At 48.3% G+C, this 24,349-nt stretch overlaps 1 protein-coding gene and 1 pseudogene across 3 annotated transcripts in view; both read right to left on the bottom strand.

The window, feature by feature from the left end:
• Positions 1 to 494: 494 nt before the first annotated feature.
• Positions 495 to 24,349, bottom strand: part of Slc25a37 (solute carrier family 25 member 37) — a 42,543-nt gene continuing 18,688 nt past the window's right edge. Inside the window, exons 2-4 of one of the 3 annotated variants that reach the window (XM_052191105.1) lie at positions 8,178 to 8,406; positions 6,378 to 6,434; positions 495 to 4,052 (exon numbers count right to left, since the gene is read on the bottom strand). In XM_052191105.1, coding sequence (XP_052047065.1) covers positions 3,532 to 4,052; positions 6,378 to 6,434; positions 8,178 to 8,406 — 807 coding nt within the window. In that variant the 3' untranslated portion in view covers positions 495 to 3,531. The other 2 variants (XM_052191107.1, XM_052191106.1) reach the window with 2 other exon arrangements.
• On the bottom strand, positions 14,716 to 22,135 carry LOC127691363 (40S ribosomal protein S23-like; annotated as a pseudogene).

Genomic DNA, 24,349 nt, shown 5'->3' with positions numbered 1-24,349 from the left:
TGGTTGCTCCCTGGCACTGTCTGCACCTTTGCCCACCTGGCACCTGTGTCCATGGCTGGATCCCAGGCTAGCCTCTGTTCTAACTTTGTACCTGTTGGTAGGGGCTCAGCAGTCATACTGAGCAGATCTTTGGCCTTGGTTCTGGGGATTGAGTCCAAAGTTCTCAAAACAAACATTTTTCTTTCAGTCTTCCTTGCCTGTACCTCTTAGGAAAGTTCTACTCTCTGGCTTTGGCTGTGATATTTGGGAATATGGATCCTGGTCAGCTAAGACTTTCTCTGTAAGAGGTTTCTGACTGACTCTCCATTGAGTTATGTGCAGGGGTTTGGGGTGGGGATGTGGGCGAGGGAGCCATCAATGTTCAATGCAAGCCTCTAGACAGTGTGATGTACATGAGCGCCCTCTGCTGGCAGGATGATCTGCTTCCAACTCAGCTAGTCCCCAGCCTAGGAGGTCGCTGTTCTGGCTGCATCCCCACAAAGACCCCACAATGCTTTCAGAATCAATGTTTTATTTTCTCCAACTCCAGTGTTACAACTGTAGCAGCACAACAGACACCCACACAAGTGAACACACTGCTGCTTCCCAGACCCAAAGGCCACAAAGGCAAACACAGTCTTGACCACAGGCATTGTAAGACATTCAGAAAGCAACACTGGGCCACTCTTATCCCACACACTGTGCGACCGGCAGCGGCACATTTGTTATTCACAGACACAATTATCTATTAAATAAAGTTAAATAAAACCTTAATGGCATAGCAGTATGTTGGAGATATAGCCTTGGGGTGACACTGGAGGGTGATAGTTGTAAGACAAGAGACAGAGAGAAGGGTGGAGCAGAGCTCACATAAAAGTAGCTATATTTAATCCAATTCTTTAAAAAGTCATGAATTAAGAGCATCCCATTTTTAAAAGATCAATATTTGTCTATAATAAATTAACACTCATCTATTAAATGGCTGTCACATGGCCTGCACACACACACACACACAGAGAGAGAGAGAGAGAGAGAGAGAGAGAGAGAGAGAGAGAGAGAGAGAGAGAGAGAGAAAGTGCACTAAAGTATTATCATTGATTGTACCCAGGTAGGATGGTCCATTCTTGGATGGCACCGCAAAGATGCCAATGACTAAGACAGGTTATGGCTCTCCTAAAATGGTCACTGGGAGGGGAAGCATTTCCATATCTAGAAATTTGCAATGTCAAAAATTACAATCCACACACAGGCATTGGATCCCACATGTGTGGGGGGTCAAGGACAATTTCAACTTTGGAGCTAAGGGTGGGGGCACTGACTTCCACAGAACTTATGTTGACTGCTTCCCAACTTTTAACAACTTTTTTGCAGAGACATCACTTGCTCAATCTTAGGGTGATTGGATGGGATGGGCAGGTTAAAAAGCTGTCCTCCTGCAGAGGGAGAGGAGAGCCAGGATAAGACCCCTGGACTTCAAGCGTCCTGGAGAGTTCTGGAGTCCTGATCCTACCTTACAAGATCCTGACCAAAGGGGCTACCCCAGTATTAGATTACTGTAAAGAAAATCCAAGGACAAATATTGTCTTTGCAGCAAGATTAGTCACCAGTGTACAAAGGATGGTATGGGACTAGTTTAGGATTTTATTTAAATTTGACTTTAGACTCTATAATTTGACTTCCCTCTCCATTTATAGAATTTAACTCTACTCAAGGCTAGCAGGGTAAGAATAGAAAATGTTTTCAGGGATAATAGGATACCAGCCAGCCCAGGACACCAATAGAACAGAAACCTGCAGCCAGCCAAGGAGCCCTCCTGGAGAGCATGGAAGTATTTGAGGGAGGTGGTTCTCTCTGGGGGGCGGGGGGGGGGGGGAAGCCAGCTGACCAGTGTGTAACTTTGCACAGCTGCTGGACAAAACCAAAAAATCTACATCTACCAGCTCTGGGTGGTACGTGGACCCAAGATGAAAATTCTCCAAGTACGAGCCGAATCTCTTCCCAGGCAGCACAAGAACTCATGGATGAGGGCTAAGCCTCCCCAGTGAGAGAGCATGCTAGCCATGGCTTCTGAATTAGACCAGGGCCATAGAAATGAAGACACAAGTGTCCTCCCTTACTCGTAGACAGTTGGAAGAGGAACACTGAGCCCGTCCTGTCATCTCCACGAGGATGGGAGACTGGGCTTGTGTTTTCTCTGAGATGATCTGACCCCACTTCAGAAAACAAAGCAGAGAGGACGTATGTTCTCAAGCGACAGAGGCGGAGAGAAGGCTGCTGGGCAGCTCTGGAGGGGCGGAGGGTCACCACAGGCTTCAGTCCCGGGCTGGAGGGCTTCCCTCAGTACAGTAAGGCGCTATGATGTTAAAGTCCTAGAGTTGGAACAAGGCAGACAGATGAGTGTTAGAAAGACCCAAAATCCCTAGGCTGCAGGAGAAATGGGCCAAGAGGGGACTAATAAAAAAACTTACAGACCACGTTAGCAGAAGTGCCCGAGAAGGAGGTTGCTACAGAAATCAGTCCTAAGACAAAGGCAGGAATTGTCTCATCGACCCACTAGGCAGATGGTGGCATTTCCAGTGCTAAGAGCTGACCAGGGGGACACACGGTCACATCACTCACACGGAAGGTTAAGGCCAGCCATTCTTATTCTACTGGGACAGCCAGGCTGCCAAGGACTCTACGGGGGGGGGGGGGGGGCACAGAGGAAGAAAAGTGCCCCAGGACCCAATTTTTGGTCCTGGGAGTCTTAGAGAAGACAGAAAGGCACACGGGGTGACTGTATTTAAAAACAAAACAAAACAAAAGCAAAAACAAAAAAACTCCAAGTGATAGACTATTTTGATTCATTTTCAACGTACCTTTTTCCCCATGAAAAGAGAAATTCAAAATATAAACTTTGTATTTATTATTTTACATTCAAGTTAAACTCCCATGGGAGGGACGCTACACACAATTTCAGGCCACATAAAGCCATTTATTACTTTGGTGCCTTTTTTTTCCTTGTTTTTTGTTGTTGTTTGTTTGTTTGTTTGTTTTACTTCTTATGATGGAAGAAGTGAAATCTCTTATTTAAAAAAAAACAGGTCCATCATTCCCCCAACTCTAATATTATTTATGGACACACACAAGCACACACAATTTCAAAAATCTCTATGTAGAAAAATAAAGGATAAACATTATCCACCTATTTCAGACTGGGTAATGGTACTTTTATGTACATAAACTTTTTCTTTACTGTGTCACTGTTTGCTTCTGCAGTGTGATCTAAAGATCTAGGGAGAAGGCCACACAGTGAGGCAGAAAAGCTACACTCCTCTCGGGGAAGGAGGAGAAAAAGCAGCTTCTCCCCGTCCCCAAGTTTCTCCCGCCTACCACCACCTCGGATGCCCCCACAGACAGCATGCCGGCCAGTGGAGGCCGGGCCTCCCTTTCTAAGGCACCGGGGAACAAAGGGCCCGGCGCAAGCACCCTTCAGGACAAGCCCTGGGTGTGAGAACAAGAGGAGGAAGCTGGAACAAAAGATGCCGGAACCACTTCCCACTGCCCGTTCCTTTAGTACAGAGTTCGATTCTCCAGCTGCCTCTTCGTAAGGAAATACTTGAAGAACTCATAAACGGACCAGGAGATGGCGGTGGAAGGCATCTGGTAAATGACTCGAGCCTGGATACCTTTGAAGTACCCGGCAAGGCCGTTCAGCTGGTACACCGTCCTGAAGGCATTGGCCATGCCTGACAGCCGGCCACTGACGTTGGCCAGGGAGAGGGCCATGTTCTCCTGTGTGTTGAGGAGGGTCTTGCAGACGTCCAGCGGGGTGGTGGCAGCTGCAGCCAGCGCACCGGCCAGGCCCCCTGAGATGATGTGAGACTGTGGGTTGTAGTCCCGGCGAGGGTTGACTTGCTCCTGCAGAAACTCATACGTGATGAAGTGGATAGATTGGAAGGGGATGTTCATGGTCAGCTGGGTGGTGTAACTCCTGTAGAAGGCCCCCAACCCCTCGGTCCGCCACACTGTCCGGATACAACTGAGGGCTGACTGGTGCTGAGAGTTGTACATCTGTAAGCGTTGTTTCACCACTGTGTCGGGTGGGGGATGAGGAACCAGCAGACAGGTGGATGGTTTGGCCCCATCCCAGTGACATGGGAAGCCAACCAATAAAGAGAAACAAGCATATTAGAATACACACGGGTGACAGGTACCAAGACAGCACACATACAGCCCCAGCTAAGAGGCCATTGGAGGGCCTCCTCCAGGTGGCCCACTTTAACTTTGTGACTCTGCGCCGGGAAAGTAGGTACTTCTAAACAATTTCCCGTCTGAAGCGTGAATGAGAGATGATTCCCAAATCAGGCGGTCACTTCAGGCTCGATTAGTTTGCCTGATCCCCAAGGTCCTAGCCTTCCATATACTCCCCCGAAAATACTTCCCTCTCTCTGACCTGTCCTGGTCCTTGAGCTAAGTGTGGTGGTACACACCATTAATTCCAGCCCTAAGGAGACACAAGACTACATAGTGAGATCCTATGACAAAACAAAACACAACACTGACCTGCAAGAGCATCCCTGATTCTTCATTGATCTATCTTCTCTGATTTAATCTCTATCACAGTACCCCTGGGACCTTGGCTTTAAGACAAAATGAACTGGGCTGGAGAGATGGCTCAGGGGTTAAGAGCACTGACTGCTCTTCTGAAGGTCCTGAGTTCAAATCCCAGCAACCACATGATGGCTCACAACCATCCATACTAAGATCTGACGCCCTCTTCTAGTGGGTCTGAAGACAGCTACTGTGTACTCACATAAATAAATAAATAAATAAATAAATAAATAAATAAATAAATGAATGAATGAATGAATGAATGAATGAATGAACCAATGGTCCATAGGATCAGAGAAAATAAAGAGTATACACACGGCCAAGTTGCTCAGTCTTTAAATACAAGCCTAACTGAATCAAGAGTCATGCCAAGGGGGAAAGGGAGATGAGCCTCATGTAAGTCTTACAAAAAATACAAACTCGAGGGGGTGGGGGCTGGGGAGACGGGTGGGTCCATGGTAGGAGCCTTGCTGCTCTTCCGAGGACCTGGATTAGATTCCCAGCACCCATAAAGAGACTCACAACTGTCTGTAACTCTAGTTCCAGGGGATTCCCACAGACACTGGTCTGGCTTCTGTGGGCACCAGGTACACATAAATGCATGCAAACAAAACACCCATCCACATAAAAAATAAATTAAAAATATAAACACCAGGTATGGTATCATTTACTTATAATTCTAGAAATCTGGAAGCTGAGTCAGGAGATAGGGATTTCAAGCCTAGCCTGGGTTATATAACACCACCTTTTAAAAAAAAAACAACTCTTTAAATAAACAAACTCTTCGCTTAGTTAACATTGATCACGAGTGACTGTCATTGTCAGCTCCCTGTACAAATAATTTTTTAAAAGGAAAGAATCCTAAGATCTATACAGTTAGTCAGTCCTTCTATACCATGATTCTGTATGCACAGATTTAACTAACTGTATATGAAAATAACCAGGAAAGAAAATAGTCTGTACCGAACACAAGCAGACCTTTTCCTTAGCATTATTCCCTAAGGGAGGCCACACAGCATCTGCTTACACTGTTCTGAACCCTAGGAGTAAGCCAGGGATGACTTAAGCACGCAGAAGGATGCCAAGTAGGTTATAAATACTGCCTTATGAGAGGGCCCCCAAATTCAAAGGAAGGTATAGCCCCCTTCAAAAAAGCCACACATTAATTTTGAAGTACAAAGGGTTAATAATTCTATATATTCACTGTTTCTGGAAATTTGCCATCATCTTACAATTAAGAAAAAAATTAGTCTAGGTGTGCCTATAACCCCAGTACTCAGGAGGCTGAGGCAGGAAGGGTCAGAGTTTGGGGCTAGCCTGGGCCTCAGAGAGAGTTCCAGGGCATCCTGGGCTGCCTGGGGAGATTCTATAATGAGGCTGAAGGATGCAATGAATGAGATGGGAACAGTTCCCTCTAGATTTGTCTATGACTGGAGACAATTAACAGAGTCAGACATGTGTATATGTTTGCTGTGCACACCCCTGGACACGCAGGTTGCACAGTAGTGATAAGCATGTAAAACAACCCCCAGATAGTCTGCCCCTGGGGCGGGGCCTGAAGATTCGTTTTTAACAAATCCCAGGATCCTATAGGTAGACAGATAGCTCTGCTAAGCTGTTTCCACAACAGGATGCTCCTAGAGCCCCAATTCTAGCTGGCTTTCTGGAGACCCCAGTAATGTATAATGAATGCAGTCTTCCTGCAGGCTCCAATAAAGCCAGCCCTTACCCCCTCTTCCTCCCCCAGCTCCTCCGGCCTCTCTACCTATCCCCCACGGTCCCTCCCTAGAGCCACGAAACATTACCTTCTGCTGGATTCATTACTGCATCGTGGAGTAGGGTGGCCATACTCCCAGCTATCCCTGCAAAACAAACTCCAGAAAATTACCCGCTGTCACCTGCCGTTCTGGGAAGTTCCACGAACTTAAATCAGATAAACGCTGGACTCGGCTTTCTAAGGCTGTCACCTAGCAGCTCAGCCGAGGCGAGCAAGGTGGCAGAAACGCTAGACAGCAATTAGGAGAGCAGCTCTCTGGAGCACCGTTACATCTAAACCTTGGGAAAAGTTAGAGCTCAGAAACCGGACCTTAGACATGTCCCACTGCCTAGAGTTTTATTCCCTTGTCCCAAGCCTTTGGGTACAGATAGCTCTCTGTGCCCTTAAGCAAAGGCTACTGAAGGGGGTACGATTATACATAAGGCTAGTTGCCTGAGCTGAAGTCTGAGCATACTTAGGACCGGCCTTGTGAGTGAAGGAGCTCATGTGACGTCTCCTTCAGCCTGGCTTTGAAAGCCTGAATTGGCCATGGAATTTCTGCTCTGGCTTCCCAGTGCCTTCCACGGCAGTGCAGCTACCTAGAGTTACAATGATGAGTGGAGAGAGGGAGGGATGAGGGACAGACCACAGGCCACCTCTCAGGAAGGCACCTAGTGCCACCTACTTACTGCACGCATAGACACACACATAATTATCCCCAGAGAGGTGCCAGTGACCACAACATTTACACCAATGCTGTAGGGATAGCATGGGGCAGAGCCTGGTGTACGGCTGGGTTTTGTCAAGTCTCCTTGTCTCCTTCGAGGAGCCAAACCATTACATAAGGTGGTGTGGGTGAGAAGAGGGTCTGTTACCACCATCTCAGAGGCATGGGAGCATGGCTCTTGGTGCCTGAAGCAATACAATCAAAGAATGGTCACCAGCCGAAAAGGCAAAGGATGGCAGCAAAGCATCCAACTGCGCTTGCGTCTAAGGGTGACTGGCAGGAAGGATGCTGCTTTGTTATGGGCCGAATAAAAAGCAAAGGAGAGGGTTACTGTTGATCACATCCACATCTCCATTCCTCAGAGTAAATTTTGTCAAAGTGAATGTTATTTTATGTTGCTTTGCTCCCCACGGTCCTCTCCACCCACTGAAAAGCCTGTTAAAGTCCCACCCGTGCTAACACTTGGTCCAGCCCATTGACTCCTGCCTTACGTAAGAACTGCCCACAAATGCCCCGTTCCCGTCCCCCCGCCCTCCTTAGATCAACCACAGGAAACTAGTTCAGCCCTGGCTTGCAGAAAGATGCGACTCAGACACACGGAGGAGGCTGGGCGGAGTCAAAGGCCCGAATCTCCTGCAGCTTAAAGTGGGGATGGCCTTCCAGAGTGGCTTGGAGTCCTCTGTCAGCATAAAACGTCTTGACCTTTCAAAGCTTAGTTAGATCCTGGAGATACCTGCAGTACCAGTTTTTAAATAGTCTCAAAGAAGCTGTCCTTTTCTGTGTTTTGTTTTGCATCCAGCATTCAAAAGAATTTTTTTTTTCCTATGACTGATCATTAATTGTTTGGAGTGTTTTTTTTAAAAGCAAAAAAAAAAAAAAGGACACACAATAATAAATACCAAATACCAAAACACATCTACCACCAGCTTCCCCCAGGAAAGAGGGATTGAATAAAAAAAAAAAAAAAAACAAACACGTGTGCGCGCATTCACGTGACCCTAGAGTTCTCTGTTCCTGAGCAAACTGTCGAGGATGAAGGCTGCTGGGTCCCGAGGAGGAAGCCCCAGGGAGCAAGCACTGAAGAGAAGAGCTTCCCAGCTCCAGACAAACGCTTCAAAATACCATTAGCTAGATGGCTGTTTCCTTGGTGGCTGAAAACGTCATTTAAAGTCCTTTTCATGTTTTCATAGCAGGCAAAATACATGGCGTGTGCAGGCCCCGCGCCCATCATCATCACGTTCAGGCCCCGCAGTGGTCTCCAGAAGCCTTCAGTGTGCATGATCCGCTTGAGGGCGCCATAGATGCTTGTATACCGGGCTTTGGGATCTGGATTCAAACTCTGCATCCGTGTCTGTGGGAAACAGAAAATATGTATGAATAGGGGGGTTAATACATATGATAAAGGGGAAGGGACAACCCAGAGAACAGAAGGAAAACAGGCTGGTGAGAAAAAAAATGAATGGACTCCATCAGTCCCCATAGCTCTGCATTTGGAAGGCCTCACGGCTTGTAGAAAAGACGACAAAGCTAAGGGGAGGGAGATTCCTTCTGAGTCCGGCCATGGTAGGCGGTGTGGCCTCAGGGAGAGCCTTTAGCCACCCCAAGCCTTGGGGTCTTCAATGAAAATACGGCATCTATTAAAAGCAAGTGTTGAGACAACATCTTCAAATCCCTCACAACCTTAGACTCTCTTGCCCCTGAGTCCTTGGAGAAAGCTGACCCTGGATTGATCAAGATTCACAAACATTTAACTTTCTATAAAATGCCATAGCATAGTGCTTGTGACCTGGTTGCATGTCTCCAGATGATATCTGATATAACAAAGGTGTGGCATAAAGGCCCTGGGATGTGGCTCCATCGGCAGAATGTTTGCCTATCGTACACAAAACCTTGGGGATGCACCCCAGGACCTCGGGGATGCACCCTAGGATCACATACAGGCATGCCGACAATCTCAGCACTTGGGATGCAAAAGGAAAAGGGATCAGAAGTTCAAGGCCAGGCTAGGCTACATGAGATCCTGTCTCAAAGAACAAAACCAATTAACCAACCAAACCAATGATAAATAAATAAATAAATAAATAAATAAATAAATAAATAAATAAATAGTTAAAAAAAAAACCTTTTGTGATCACCAAAAGAAATGCTATAGGACATTATTAGAGCACACTACTCAGGGACCAATGGCAAACTTTAACAGTCTGCACTTGTTTAATACAGGTGCACATTTCTTTTCCTGTATTTATTTTATTCTCTGTGACTGTGAGATCCCCTGAAGCTGGAGTTACAGATGGTTGGGAGCTGCCTGCCACGTGGGTGCTAGGAATTGAACTCAGGTCCTCTGGAAGAGTACCCAGTCCTCTTAACCACTGAGCCATCTCTCCAGCCCAGTTTTTCTGTAGTTATCCTGCACAGCTGACGGCAGCTGCTGGCCCGGAGAAAACCAAGTGAGGTATCAGCATCCTTCTGGTCTACTCTGGTCTCCAAGTCTCGTGCATCCTTCTACACCTGAACCTCTGTGCCCTGGTAATTATCCCTCAGCTCCTAACAGGAAGTCTCTGCCACAGCCTCTGGGCCTCGCCCAGTTCTCCACCTTTAAGCATCTTTTACTGTATGTTCTAATAAAGTAACAGTCAATAACTGAGGAAGCCGTGCTCTTACTGCTTTCTATGCACAGAGTCGTCTGCGTGGGAAGAGGCCAGGGCTTACCTGGCTCTGCGGCCCGCCAGCACTAGCCAGGCACGGAAAGCACTTAAGGAGATGGGAGAGTTAATTTTCATATTTCAACAGCTAGGCTGAGGTACCCAAATACCTGATCAAACATCAGTGTACTCTAGATGAGTCTCTAATATTTGTTTTGTTTTGTTTAGATAAGGTTAACATTTAAAGTCAGTTGCCCCTGACTAAAGCAGGTCACTTGTGTGGTGTTGGTAACTGTCCAGCCTGCGGGCCTGCCACAAAAGCTGGCAATGTCCAGCCCTACAGTGATCTGAGCCAGTTACTTAAAACTCAGTTTAGGCTCATTCTCTCTGAGAGAGAGGAGAGAGGAGAGAGAGAGAGAGAGAGAGAGAGAGAGAGAGAGAGAGAGAGAGCGAGAGAGAGTTAGAGAGTTAGTTCTGGGTATACACCCTTCTTGGCCTTTCCCCCTGGAAAGTCTTCCTTATCACATCAGTAGGAGATACTTGAAATACCTGCCCACTGGTAGACTTATGTTCCTTCCCCCCCACCCCTCCATCCCCCCCCACTCCCCCCCATCTTTCCCTCCTCCAAATCACCTCCCAGATGAGAGGAGTGGATCTTCAACCTTTGGTGGCAGAAGCCTTTAATTCCCAAGCAAAATCATATATATCACCTACTCTGTACAAAGGAAATGGAGCAAAGGGCCCTGGGTTCCACTGTGGTGTTTCCCTTCTACTCCCTCCAACAGAGTGCCACCTCCCACCGCCAACCCTACTTCCCATCGGGAAAAGGCAAGCTCTAACAGACTGCACATGTTTAATACAGGCGCACCTTTTTCTGTATTTATTTTATACAGGAACAGTAAACAACAACCATAGCCTCAATTAGGAGCTGTTTTCAGATTTCAGAATGTTCTGCCCACTAAAATTGTGGAGAACATGGACGTATTCTTGCCAACCAAGACCCAACCAACAACAAAAGCATGAGTTACCATTGACCTTTGCCACAATTATCAGTTCCTCAAAAAACAACAACAAAAAAAAAACAACAACAACAAAAAAAAAAAAACAAGTGCATTTTAATGCTTAGTAGGAAAAGGAGGAAGAAAAGAAAGAAAAGGCAGGCCTAAAGGTACAGGTCTGCAATTGCAGCTCCTCCAGGGGCTAAGAAATGAAGATCCAAAGTTCAAGGCTATCTATCTGGGACTATAGAGTGAGTTCAGGAAGCTAGGCAGCTTAGCACAACCCTATCTAGAAATAAAAATGAAGAAACTGTGACTATAGATCAGTGGGAGAGCACATGCTCAGCCTGCACTAGATTCAGTCCCCAGCACCAAAGAAAAACAGGTAGGGAGGATGCCTCTCGGTGTCCCTGTTAAAACAGGCAAGTTATGATTGGTGGGGATATGGGGTATGGAGGTGGGGGTAGGAATGGGATAGGGTGGTTGACACCCAGGGAGTGGGGAATGACTTATGTAAAGGGGTACTGGGAGGAGGGCTGATATTGGGCTGTAAAGTGAATAAATAAATGCATTTAATAGTAATAATAATAATAATAACAACAACAACAGTCAAGTTGAATGCAGTCTTGTCAGAAGTTCTCCTTTCCCTCCCACAGGCTGAAGGAAACGTCTCTGGCTCATCCTAAGGAGGCTGTAGCATCTGAAAGCCCCTGAGAATGGCTAGTCCGTGGTTTATGTTAGCTTCTGGTTTAATTGGAGGGTCTATTATAAGCAAACGAAAGCAGGGGGATGGGTTAAGCAAGCACTATGACAACCAAAGGGACAGAAGAATCATGGCTACCATGCTGTTTAGGTGCTGGGCAGCAACCCCGAGAAGTCCAGGTATGGTATAGTGCTCACGTAGGCTGAGAAGGCTGAAGAAGCTGTCGGGCACTAACTTGTAGAAGGTTTGAAATCAAAGTTTCAAGCAAATGAGGCCTTTCACGGGGTTGTGTGTGTCCTGTGGCTGTCAGTGACAAAGAGCTAAAATCTTGGCATAACAGGTGATGCAACACAGGGTTTGTGGCCCCAGGCCTTGGCAGCACAGGGCTGGGGTGGATTCCCATCTCAAGGTCCCTGTTGCAACCCTGGTCAGACAGTTCATCTCTCTAAGTGTGAGTTCATTCCCTGGGAGAGTAGCTGGGAAACGAGATGACATCCTGTCTGTTTCCCCCTCTATACGTCCCTGTGGAGCGGGGGTGGGTATTAACATGGAGCTAGGCTATAGTCTCCCAGAGAGCTGAGACACCACCGCCACCCCCAGTCTGGGCCCTAGCTCTCATTCACTGCAAGGACTCAGGCTTGGCAGATGTACTAATCCTGTATACCCAATAAATATTTGCCCAACGTATAGATAGATGAGTTGCTGATACAGGGGGTAAGGGGATTCTCCCATCACCCCACCCCCCTTCCCTGAGCAAGGACCACGTTCTCGGGGACTAAACCCACCCTTCACCATCCCCACCCTTCATCCATTCCTAACTGATGTCCGCTATTCCTCACGCTGTGGTAGCCCCTGCTGCACAAGCTTGTCCCTGAAGAGTGATCTGAAGAAGAGAGTCATTCTTATGGAAAAGAATGACTCTGGCCAGGCCTTGTCCAGGGCACAGGCCTCCATGCCTCCAAAGAGAGTCTGCCACTGTCTTGTGCCTCTTCTTGGATAATAAAGCAGTCACTGGCTTACCACTTCCTCTAGGGTTTTTGAAGTAGGGGCAGGGGTTTACACAACTCCTGTTTGATTGAGGGTTTCCTTGCATCTGAACAGGCAGAAACCACAGAAACCGGGATGAGAACTGGGGGCCACCAGGTGAGAAAACAGAGGCACTGGGAATGACTGCTGCAAGGCCTCAGACTAGACCAGGCTCTGGCAGTCGCAAGAGGGTTCTGATTTGTGATGTTACTTACCTGGTCCCCAACATGTCTGGTTTGAAAATGAAAGAGAGGGGGTGAAACTGGGGGTGGGGGAGGGGACGGGGGGGTTGTTAGCAGAATCACTGGGGAAATTGTGGCAAGATCCATGGGTACCACCTCAACACACATGAATTCAAAATGTTCTTATTTCTTAAATTCCCGAATCCTGATGATTCTAATCACTGCAGGTTAGGAAGAACCATTAAAGGGCCCTTTAGGCCCCACCTAGCCCCCTGGTACTTTCAAATTCCATCCAGCAGTATGGGATTCACCTCTAGACCTATGAGGAGGGAGGTGGGAAGTGGCTGATGGTGGGGCTGAGAGCCCATGGGCACAGAGCCAAGCAGAGTGACAGTGGGGTCCACAGCGTAGGCTTCAGAATCAAGCTGAAGTAGCTTACCCTCGAATGTGCCTGTCCTCCGCTGTGATAACCACCCAGAGCGCTCCTGGGGGAACACAGCACTGGCTGTCAGTCAACAACTCTACATCCTTTACCACTCTCATACACGTGAGATCATCCCGAAGGCCTTTCTCTTACACGGGCATCCTTGGTAGCTCATCAGACACAGCATCCCCTCTAATGCTTCCCAGGGAAGTCTGGGTTCGACTCTGTATTCATTCCCACCTGCTTTCCTGATAAAGGTGTGGTGCTTATGCCAAACCCCACTGAACCTCCACGCACCAACCACCTAAGAGAAAGAGAAAGCCAACTGAATATCTCTGTACTCTGGTGGATGGTTCAGGCCCCCCCTGGGGTGGGGGGAGAGTTCTATGCTCCTCAGCTGGTGTAGGGCGGGTGGCTGCGTGCCTGGTGCGGGGCCCAATCAAGCCCTCGCCAACCTGCAAAGAGCAAATCCCCAGGCCGTGGGACAGAAAGAGAAAAAGGCAATGGAGTGTGTGCGATGGGGTGGGGGGACATGTGTCAGGAAGGAAGGGACTAACCACTGAGGTGCCAAAAGAAGAAACTCAGAACTGACCTGAAAACTGACAGAGTTTCAGATGAGAGGCTGGAGTCAGGAAGGTCACACGGGTGAGGCAGAAGGATGCCAGAGATGGCGGGAATGGAATCAATTTAACCTCTTGTTTTTAAGTTTTCGGTTAACTCCGTCATAAAATATAAACAAAAAAGCTGATATTCTCTGTCATGTAGGCCAGAGGGAGAAGAAAGCGTGAGTAAAAGCAACTCAAAAGAATGAAGGGTGAGGGCTGGAGAGATGGCCCAGAGGTTAAGAGCACTGACTGTTCTTCTGAAGGTCCTGAGTTCAATTCCCAGCAACCACATGGTGGCTCACAACCATCTGTAATGGGATCCAGTGGCCTTGTCTGGTATCTCTGAAGACAGCTACAGCATAGTCATATAAATAAACATTTTTTTTAAAAAATTTAAACAAAGAATGAAGGGTGGACAAAAATGTAGTTATCCACTCCACAGAGCACTATGCCAATAGGAGGCGCCTACCCTAGTCAGATCCATCCATGCAAGGCAGAGAGGGGGCAGCCAGAGGTGGGGATAGTAGATGGAGACTGGTGTTTTATGGGCACAGGAGTTTGGTTCTGCAGTAGGAAGAGTTCCACAGATTGACAGTGGCCATAGCTACATAGCAACATGAGTGCATATGATGCTGATCTGTGTACTTAAAAATGATACTTAAAAATGTGTACTTAAAAATGTCTGTGTATCTGTGTGTGTGTGTGTCTGTGTGTGTGTGTGTGATTGTGCTTGAAATGCACAGAGGGTACAAAAGGGGCATCAGGTATCGTCATCTATTGTTGGACACCTACTCCTTTGAGATTGTGTCTTCCTGAACTAGGACTCTATTTTCTCAAGCTGGAAGTGTGTGAGTCCCGCGCATATGTCGTATCTCTCCGGCAGCTGGGGTTACTGAGCAACAGGATGTCTTAATCCAAATTCTAGAAGACATGACTGCAAAGCAAGTACTTTTAACAACTGAGCCATCTCTCCAGCCCTAGCTTGAAAATGGTGTATGTATGTATGTATGTATGTATATATATATATATATATATATATTATATGAAACTATAATTTTTAAAATAAAAAAAGGAGAAGAATGAAGGAAATGAATAAACGAAGCTACACAAAGAACATGCAGAAAAGACACACATGTATAGTCACACACACACACACAAGCATGAGAAAGAATTCGGCCATCTGGGTTTCATCATCATCATCACCTTGAATTTTATGTTTATTTGGGTATGGATGAGGGCAAGCATGTGCCAGGATGTAGGATGCACATGTGAAGATGAGAGGCTAACCTGTAAGGGACTAATTCTCTCTGTCTGGCCAGTGGGTGATGGGGATCAACCTCGAGCCACAAGGCTCCACAGCAAGAGCCTTTATTCACTACCCTGCCTGGATTCAGCCCCTGTGTTGGACCGAGCTTGCCTTCCACTCAGTTTTCACGGCTGGGCTGTAATTCTACCTCTTAGAAATTCATGACACACAACAGCATGTGGCAGGCTCTGAGGAGGCATTCAGGAAAGAAACTCGTTCAGCGAGTTTTAACCAGGCACTTCCTAAACATGTGTCTTTGGCAGCATGAGCAGGTTTTTTTTTTTTTTTTTTTCGTTTAATAAGCAGTTACACTCGGCCAAGCATCCTTGTGAAAACACAGCTGGGGCCAACAGCCGGATCTCTAAGGCTCTTACACCGGGAGCAGGCCTGTGTCAGCGACCCTGAGGCAGCCCCCGAAAGCAAAGGCCAGGCCGGTCAGCAGGGTGCAGTCTGGAGACAACAGACAGCAGCAGAGCAGGTGCACCCTCTTCTGCAGCTGAGTTCCCCAGCCTCCTCCTACACCTCTGCCATTCACTCTCAAGGGGGCAGCAAATAGCAGAGTGCTCTGGGGCTCGGCCTAGCTCTGTCTTTCAGAGTGTGGCGTGCTCAGGCCCCCTTGGGAACCAGATGAGAGTTATGAGAGGGATTTCGGGTAATGATACACCCTTAGGCTGGGTTTCCTCCATAGCCTTCCAGAAAGATTAAGAGAGGGGCCATCTCTTTTTCAAACCCTCCCCAGGATGGTAAGACTGGTAGGCCCAGCCTGTTCTCTTACCCGGGGGAGGGAAAGGAGGAGGAGGGGGAGGAGGAGGAGGAGGGAGAGTGGAAAATGTGTGTGCTGTCCCAGGTGAGCTCAGGGATCATATAACCAGAGGCAAGGAGCCTGTGAAGCTCAGCCCTGTATTTAAACAGGAAGCTGGGACCCCAGAAGCACCGTCTGCATCTTTGGATGGGTGGGGAGTGTGAAAACTGGGTGCAAACCCAAAAAAAAGAGAAAAGGCCTGGAAGGGAGGCCTCAGATCTCCCTAAAAAATCTGCTCAGGATGCTGGCCCAGCCCACTCGCCAGCGGGTCATCACTAAGCCACTGACTCCTGCCCGACAACCCAGGGGAGCTGGCGACTTTCAACCTCCCAGTTCATATTTCCAAAGAGAGGGTGGGGAGAGGACCTTCCCTTGTTCAAAGTACGGGTGGCGCTTCCAGGATCAGAAGATAACATGAAAGCCAAGAACAACGAGGATACAGCCGGGGTGCAGGCCCCCAGGGCCTGCTGTGAACATACATACAACCTCCCTAGGCACCAAAACTGAGCTAAGAATGCCCAACAACCTGTGTCCCCGTGTTCCAGAGATTCCCTGAAGAAAAGAAGGAAGGAAAGGTACCCAGGAAGTACTAGAAAAAGGCCAGACAGTTGTAGCTTCTATTGGCAGGGTTGGCTCTGGAGGAATATATAATCAGACAGGCAACATCCACACTAGCTGTCTACCAGTGTCAGCAAACAGCAGAAACCTTACTATGTCCAGCCAAACACACACACACAAACACACACACATACACACACACACACACACACACACACACCCTGTCTTGTGTTCCCTCCACACTGGGAGCTGAGGCAGCTCTGCAGACACACAAGGCCAGTTTCCATCAACAGCCACCCACAAGACAGAGGATAGGGCCTAGTACCTCCCACTGACTCATCCCACTGCAGATCACAAGCCCAAGGTCAGCAGAAAGAGTCTCCTCTGGCCAAGTGTTCTGTGGGAAGTCTTCTGAAGTGAAACTGTAAACTTACCCAGGCCTTGAGAGCCATGCCCCCTCTCCCAGAATCCTTCTGAAGTACATACTATAGATGTGAAATTCCAAAATGCAGAGAAGCACTCAATATTCAGGCTCAAATTACCCAGGCCCCTAACCCTGCAACACAGCTAAGCCACCAGTACCTCTAATCCAACAGCATCCCCAACACCAGGATCCCTAACTCACCAGCATCTCTAACACTCTAGCATCTCTAACTCACCAGCATTTCTAACACACCAGGGTCTCTAATACATCAGCATCCCTAACTCACCAGCATCTCTAGCACACCAGCATCCCTAACTCACCAGCATCCCTAAATTAGAACCCACACCCTTTTCTTGCTGCTTTATAGAAGACAGACTCGTAATATAGCTTTCATGGTCTCATCCTGGTCCTTTAAAATCTTATATAAAAACCTACCAGCCAGCATTGTCCTCACACGTTCACTAACAAAGCGTACACTGAGTCCCGAAAGAGAAGCTGACACTCATGATGCCCCACACACATCCAGTTTCACCCACGAGCTCTGAACTTCACCTCGTGCTCTGCTGTTTTCTAAAAGTTAATTTTTAGAATCAGCCTACAAAGGATTGTATTACAGCACGTCCACACATGAGTCAATACACTTTGTTCTAATTCATCCCCTGTGCTTTGATTTTATATCATCCTTAGAAACCACAGACACAGAGAACAAACTTGCCTATCCAGACACACAAAAATAAAGACAGGTATATGCATATATTTAACCAAGAGCAAAACTGTGATGTTTACAGAGCAGCAAGAGAAAACGACTACCCCAAGAGTGGTCACTACTGTGTCCTTCAAAGGCAGAGAATGGCGTAGCGACACAGCACACACGATGAGCATTCCAGAACATATATTCTGATCAGAGACTTCCCATGCATGCTGAAATGCCCCCTCCTGAAAACTCTCTAGTTGGAAGCAAGCAGAAAGGCTAGTCCACCTGCTAGAAGTCCACAGCATTAGATACAGAGAAGAGGAGGACGCCTGAAGGGCGATGATGCCTCATCACAGTCCCTGAAGTTCTTCAGGTGGCCCCAGTGTTAGGAGGTAGCTGAGAGAAAGTGTGTTCACGCGCAAACCATAAAGGTTCTGTTGCTCACTCAGGACCCCAGAGATCCGCATTTTCACAAGTGTTATTATGATTGTTGTACCACAGTCCCACCTAGCTACCTATGGCTACAAAGTATCCTCCCAGCTGCCCTCACCCTGTAGGAACAATACTGGGACCTCCAGGGCCCAATGCACGCCTGCTTTAGGAATTACTGCTCATTTTGTTTTGTTACTTTGTTTCATTTGCCGTGCTAGGCATCAAACCAGGGCCTTGTGCGTGCCAGGCAAACGCTCTATTGACTAAGTTAGACCCCAGCCAAGACACTTGCTGTTTCTGGGGACAAAGTACATCATGTGTTGGATGGAATTCCACCTTGGCAAGAATAACTAAGTTCCTCAGGTTGCCTGAAGGAGCCACGGTACCAAGCCTGCTTCTCTACCTGTGGCCACAGTGGGGCGCACCAAGGTACAAAGACTCGCACCACCAAGGTGGAGGGTGGCCAGAAAGGGGGCTACTCAAGCTTCAACTAGGAAAAGTGACAACTAGGAAAAGGCATCAAGCTGTCAGAACAGGACTGTTACAACAGCTCTTTCTATACTGTTTAGTCATTTAGAATATGCTACCCTGACAAAAATATAATGGAAGTGCAGTCATGGAGGGTAAGGGGACAATGACCTATTGGTGGGGAGGGGTTGGGGAATGGACATGTGGGAGTATTTGGGGGAAAAATAGGGCCATACGGACATGTGCAGCTACCTGGGAAACGAGACTGTGTGGCTGGGGCATGGGCTGCAGGGATGCCCCACCCCCAACCAGGACAAGACTCAGAGAAACAGCTGGACCATTACATGGGCATCTGAAAATGGCTGGAAGAAGGGTGGTTAGGATCAGACCACGGAGAGGAAGGCCAGAAGCCAGCCAATGATTCTGGAATTTAGTCAGGTGACTTTCCACGCATGGCTATACCCTGTTTACAACAGTGAAAGGACAGATAGTAGGAAATGCCAAACGTTTAGCTAGACAGATGGGCTCCTTGAATCGGGAGGCAGCCACATACAACCGAAGCCCTCCGGAGCCCCAGACGGGTTGACTGTTCCACCCAAAGCTGTAACAACGTTACACCACTGGGGTTCCCCACTACCTAGGGCAGCAGCTTACAGTATGTCTATGACTCCAAGAATACAGTTCCCATTCCTGACCCCAGGAGCTGGACTTGGGCTCTTGCCTTTCTCCAGAAGGTCCTACAGCAAACAGGAAGGGATAAAAGAACCCCAGCCTGGCCCAAGTCCAGTTTGCTCAGGACACCCTCAGAACACCCCATGTGAGGCACACCTCAAGGATTAAACGCCCTCTGCTCCTCACGTGGAGCAAATTCCCAGGATACCAGATAGCATGGGTCCAACGGTGACCTCACTGAGGGACAGAAGGGAAACCTGAGACACAGGTCACTCCTTCCCACTCTGAACAGGCTGTGGCCTACTCCAGCTTCTGCCAGTGGTAAACTCTGAGCCTTTTGTATCTCTATTTACCAAAAATACTATAATAAAAGCAAGAAAAGGAATGGCTAGCTATCTCCACTTTATAAATGGGGAAACTAAGGTAGAGAGTCAGACAACAGGCAGTGACTTCAAATTCCTGGCTGTCCCCAGCATACTCTGCTTCTATGGTCACACTAAGTTACACATAGCCATTGCTTTTGTGCCCAGTGTTAGGGAATAGAAGAGCCACACTAAATGTCAAAGCCACCCAAGCTCCCCCAAGTTCAAGTTCAGGCACCCCTGTCTACGCATGCTCTGTCTATGCATGGCCTGTACCGGTGTCCTCACAGGCCAAGTCCTGAGCCACTTCCCACACAGACCTCACGGCCACAGATCTCCAACAGAACTCGCTATAGAGCTGGATCGACATCCTACCACTTGGCCTCCCAAGAAAGAATTTGAGGCAGATACTCACTGAGGTCAGGGGACAGGTAGGGTATCTGAAAGGCTAAAAGCTGAATCAGTGTTTGTCTCAGCCCATCCTGCGCTGTAAAGGAACACCTCTGGGTATTGTTATACCCAGCAGCAGTGTTTGCGGGCATCACAGTGCAGTACCACGGCCCTGGAAATCTAAGAGCACATCCCAGTATTTGGAAAGGACTCCCACATTGTGGAAGGTAGAAGGGCAAATGCATGCAAGACCCAGACCAACCCAGGCTTATCAGGAATTCACCCACTCCCATGGTAGTGGACTTATCCCAGTATCAGGGGCCTCAATCCATTCAGCAGGTCAGAGCTCTTTCTCCCACGTCTCCTGAAGGACCTGTTTCCTAACTATGCTGTGATAGCAGCTCCACTTCTTTTCTTTATCCCAGAATATGTAAATGTATTAGTATTTCCGTTGTCAAAATGTATGGTCTTGATCTTTCCTTCTTGCCTTTGTACAGAGCCAAAAGAGACAGACACACTGTCTACTTTAACAGTCTTAAAGCAGACTCCGGAAATATTGCCTAGGGCTTGAGCGACCTTTTCGACCAAATCCAGCAACCAAAACTTCATTGTCTTCCTCAGCGAAGCTCAAGCAGCCATCACTGCGACCTTCTTGCTGTTTTTGAGGAGCTGCACTTCTTGGCAGCACGGTTTGGATGTCTGACACCAACTTCCACTTTTTCCTACACAATTCTCTTTGCATAAGAAACACCTCCAGCAGGACTGGCCTGCAGGGCTAGGCCCATGAGGGCTTTCTTATATTGTTTCTCATGCCTCTTTGGAAACCACTGGTGACTTTGGAGCTTCCTGGCAGTAAGAAGACCATGACACTTGACCATCTTTGTCAGGACCAGGATCCAAGGAGCAGAAGTTCAATTTCAACATTGTTTTTCAGCAGGATATTCCAAACGGCTCAGGACTCAGAGGCTAATACAAGAGACACACAGTTCAACCCTCTGCTAACTCTGTGAACTTCTGAGGCCGCCCACTGACTCAGCCATTCTTGAGTAGAGTGGCTTGTAAACACTCTACTCACAAGTAAGGACAAGATGTTGAGACAAACTGGAGAAACAGCATATGACTTCTGCAAAGCATCGGTAAGCCTGGCATGCCACAGTGAAAAAGAAATTGACATTGAAGAGTCCCCCATGCAAGCACCACAGAAGCCTGGGGTGGGGGTGGGGGCTTGAGAGAGTTTTATTTGAGCTCCCATGCCTCCCACTTTGTTCTGCTGTGAAGGAAAAGTAACAGAGAGCCAGTCACGGATCGTACCCTCTGCCAGTCCTCCAACTGCATTTTTCTGAAAAAACGCAGTCTTGGAGTCTGCTGGAAGCCTTTGGCCATCCACACAAGACCTCAGAGACAGCCACTGCTCTCAAGGAATTTCAGGCTGTCTGGGGACACTCTACTAGGAGACATCTTAGTCCTGTAAAGAAGAGGTGGGGTGGACCGGAGATGGGGTTAGGAGAGGCCTCCCACAGACTCTGGGGCACTGGACGCAAAGCTGAGGAACATGGGGAAGAATTGGAAGTTAGGAAGACCCTAGGCCCCAAGAAGACCCAGCGACCTAGGTGGCACCTGTCTGCAATGAGTCAAAGTCATTGTGAAAAAGCAGAGGAAAGATAAGTATAGAGATCAAACAGTATCCCTTTCCAGAGGGTTCGATTTAAACAGAAGGAAGAGGAATGCACACTCTAGCAGTTCTAGGTGATGTGTCAATTACTGTCTAGCTCCAGTCTCCTGCAAGGTGATCTGACAAGCTGTCAGAACAGTGAGAAATCCCAATACCTTAGGCCTCATTGTCTCAATCGTCTGACAGCCAAAGGGAGGGACGGACTCAGCTCCTTAGAATATCTTCATTCCTGGCAGGGATGGTTGTTACAAGTTCATCTGCCTGCTAATCTACTCATCTATCAGTTGCAGAGTACAAGCTGATTTGAGACCTTGTACCTGGATCAAGATCCAAAGAGTCAGAGATGGCCCAGTCCTCTGCCAGCTAGTCTCATTCAACTTTGTAGCCTGGTAAACTTATGTCACCTCTCTGACCTTTAGCTGCCTCACCTGCAGGGCGCCCTACCTTATGTGCCTGTGCTTCCAGTGATGAAGAAAGAGGGAATGGAAGCATATTGGCAGGCTAGTCCAGTGACCAAGTGATCGATAAGGGTTCGTCGCTGTTGCAGTTACCTATAGAGAGGCTGCTCTGTGTTCTCTCCCTGGGAGAAGGGAAAGACCACCTCTGGTAATATGGATGGCCGGACTCTCCCCACAAAGACTAGCTTTACCTCTCCTGAAGGTGTGTTTCTCTTAGCCAGCTGCTGAAAGACTCGATGTCTGGCACACAGGACATCAGGCTCCCAGCCACAGAGCCTGGGGGGGGGGGGGTGCCCACCCCCACCCTCACCCCCACCCCCCACCCCCCCCCCACCCTCACCCCCACCCCCCACCCCCCCCCACCCCCCCCCGCAGGCCTCAGCATTAATTTCTGATCCTCTCTTAGCAAAAGGATCTTGAAAACGCTAGACTACTTCCTGATGACTGCAGACTCACTGGCCAGGGGTTGCCAGAGCAGTGAGATGTCCTGGGGGCTTCTTCCTCTACCAAGTGCAAACTCACACAATGGCTCATCTCCTTAGCTTGTTTCCTTTTCTGTGGGAGATTCCTCACAGCACCAACCATCTAGAAAGGCTATGAAGATTAAACCCTTTTGACTTTAGATCTGGTGAGCAGTTAGGTTATTTTGGGGGGGGGGGGAACCAAACTCCTAGAAACTGTCACTTGTGCTGATTCCTTCAGCTCTTCTTGCTTGGAGAAAGGGCAAGATCTGCCCAGGGTGAGGGTGAGCCCCACCCCACAAACACCTGCAGACTCCGGCACACCTGAGGTACTGTTCCATTCTGCCATTGCATTTAAACGGAAGGAAAGCTAGGGCCCAGAGGAATGAGGGAATTCACCCAGGCTGTCCCTTGAGGGACACCGACCCTCCTACTAGTCACTCCTCTTCCCTGTCACTTCTGAATGAAGGGACAAGAGCCGCTTAAATTAATCCTGGTTATGTAACAAAGGAAACTTGGACAGCTAACTAGCATGGGGGATGGGGAGCTGTCACTAATATCAGTTTACATGGATTAAAAAAGTCACAAACAAAAGTGCTCCAGGGAGCTCACTCACCTGGCCTCCTTGTTCACCTTTATGGGTACCCAAGTTCCAGCCCAGGACTGGGGAGGGTCCTTGAGTTCCAAGACACCCTGAGACTGTTGTGTGGTCTGTTCTAAGCAAGCTCCCCTCTGCGGCAAGCCTTTGGCCTCTCTCAATGCCTTCTGGGGTGTTGAAAAAATAGACCCAGGGTGGCAGCCAGGTGTGGATTGAGGTCAGCAACAAGACTGAGCACAGGGGACCTCTCTCCGCTGCCCAGGTCCCTTGGGACCTGGAGGGTCTAGACCTCTCCACCGCGCAGAGGTGGGACGCAGGGGCTCTCGCCTCTGAGATTGTCTAGGAGTGCAAACCCAGTGCGAGTGCTAACTCACTTTGCCCAACAGAAGGTCCCCCAGAATGTTCTGGAAGTTAGCAGACCTAAATTCCTGTGCAGCTAGCTCGGCCACCACAGGGACTCTGAGCGATCACCTCTCTGGACACTCACCAGCAGAGCTCGACAGGTGGATTCCTAGTGCTTGTGTCCACCATCTATTACAACTACAAAGGGCTGCTGCTTGAACCAATAGGGTTAACTGTTGTGATCATAAAAAGGGAAGCGGTGTAAGAATATGTTCTATGGGTGTGTGGGGGAAGGGGATGCCTCAGAGGGCCCATGCTGACACGTGCACACACACACACACACACACACACACACACACGATGGTATAGTATAGAATAGCGTTTATTTAGGACATGGGGAAGGGGGTTAAGGGGGTAGTGGAGGCAGAGAAAGGCAGAGAGGAGAGAGGAGAGCAGTGAAGGAAAGAGCAGAGAAGTAGAGGCCAACCATGACCACGTGGAGAGAGGGGGAAGGGAATGGGGAGAGGGGGAAGGAAGCAAGGGAGCAAGAGAGAAGCTAAGAAAGAAGCGGAAAAGAGAATAAGAGAGAGAGAGAGAGGGGAGGGGCAAGCAGCCACCCCTTTATAGTGGGCCAGACCTACCTGGCTATTGCCAGGTAACTGTGGGGTGGAGCTTAGACAGAATCCTAACACTAACCCTGTCTCTAAGGAGCCATTCAGAATGCCAGCCATCAGTACTTATGTGACAGGTAGGGCCATCTATAAACAAAGGTGCAGCAGTGTGCGGCGGTGTTTAGGAAGGACGTTAAACCTACTGACACGAATGTACATTGGACTTATTTGCAGCTTTAAAATCCTCTATTTAAAACAAAAGTTAAGCCCACCTGTTTAAACATTTTAAACCATGCATGGTGGTGCACACTTGGGAAATGAAGGAGGGAAGTGTGTAAGCTCACAGACAGCCAGAGAGACATGTGAAGAGGCTCTGTCAGAGACAGCGCCAAAGAGGGGGGAGAGGCTGAAAACCAGGAGAGACCCGAACCCTGTGCACTTGTCTATTGCTATGAAGAGATACC

This window comes from Apodemus sylvaticus, chromosome 8 (assembly GCF_947179515.1).
Source record: "Apodemus sylvaticus chromosome 8, mApoSyl1.1, whole genome shotgun sequence".
NCBI classification, from domain to species: domain Eukaryota; kingdom Metazoa; phylum Chordata; class Mammalia; order Rodentia; family Muridae; genus Apodemus; species Apodemus sylvaticus.
Note: the sequence above shows the minus strand (reverse complement) of the source record. Positions and strands in the feature narration are given on the sequence as shown.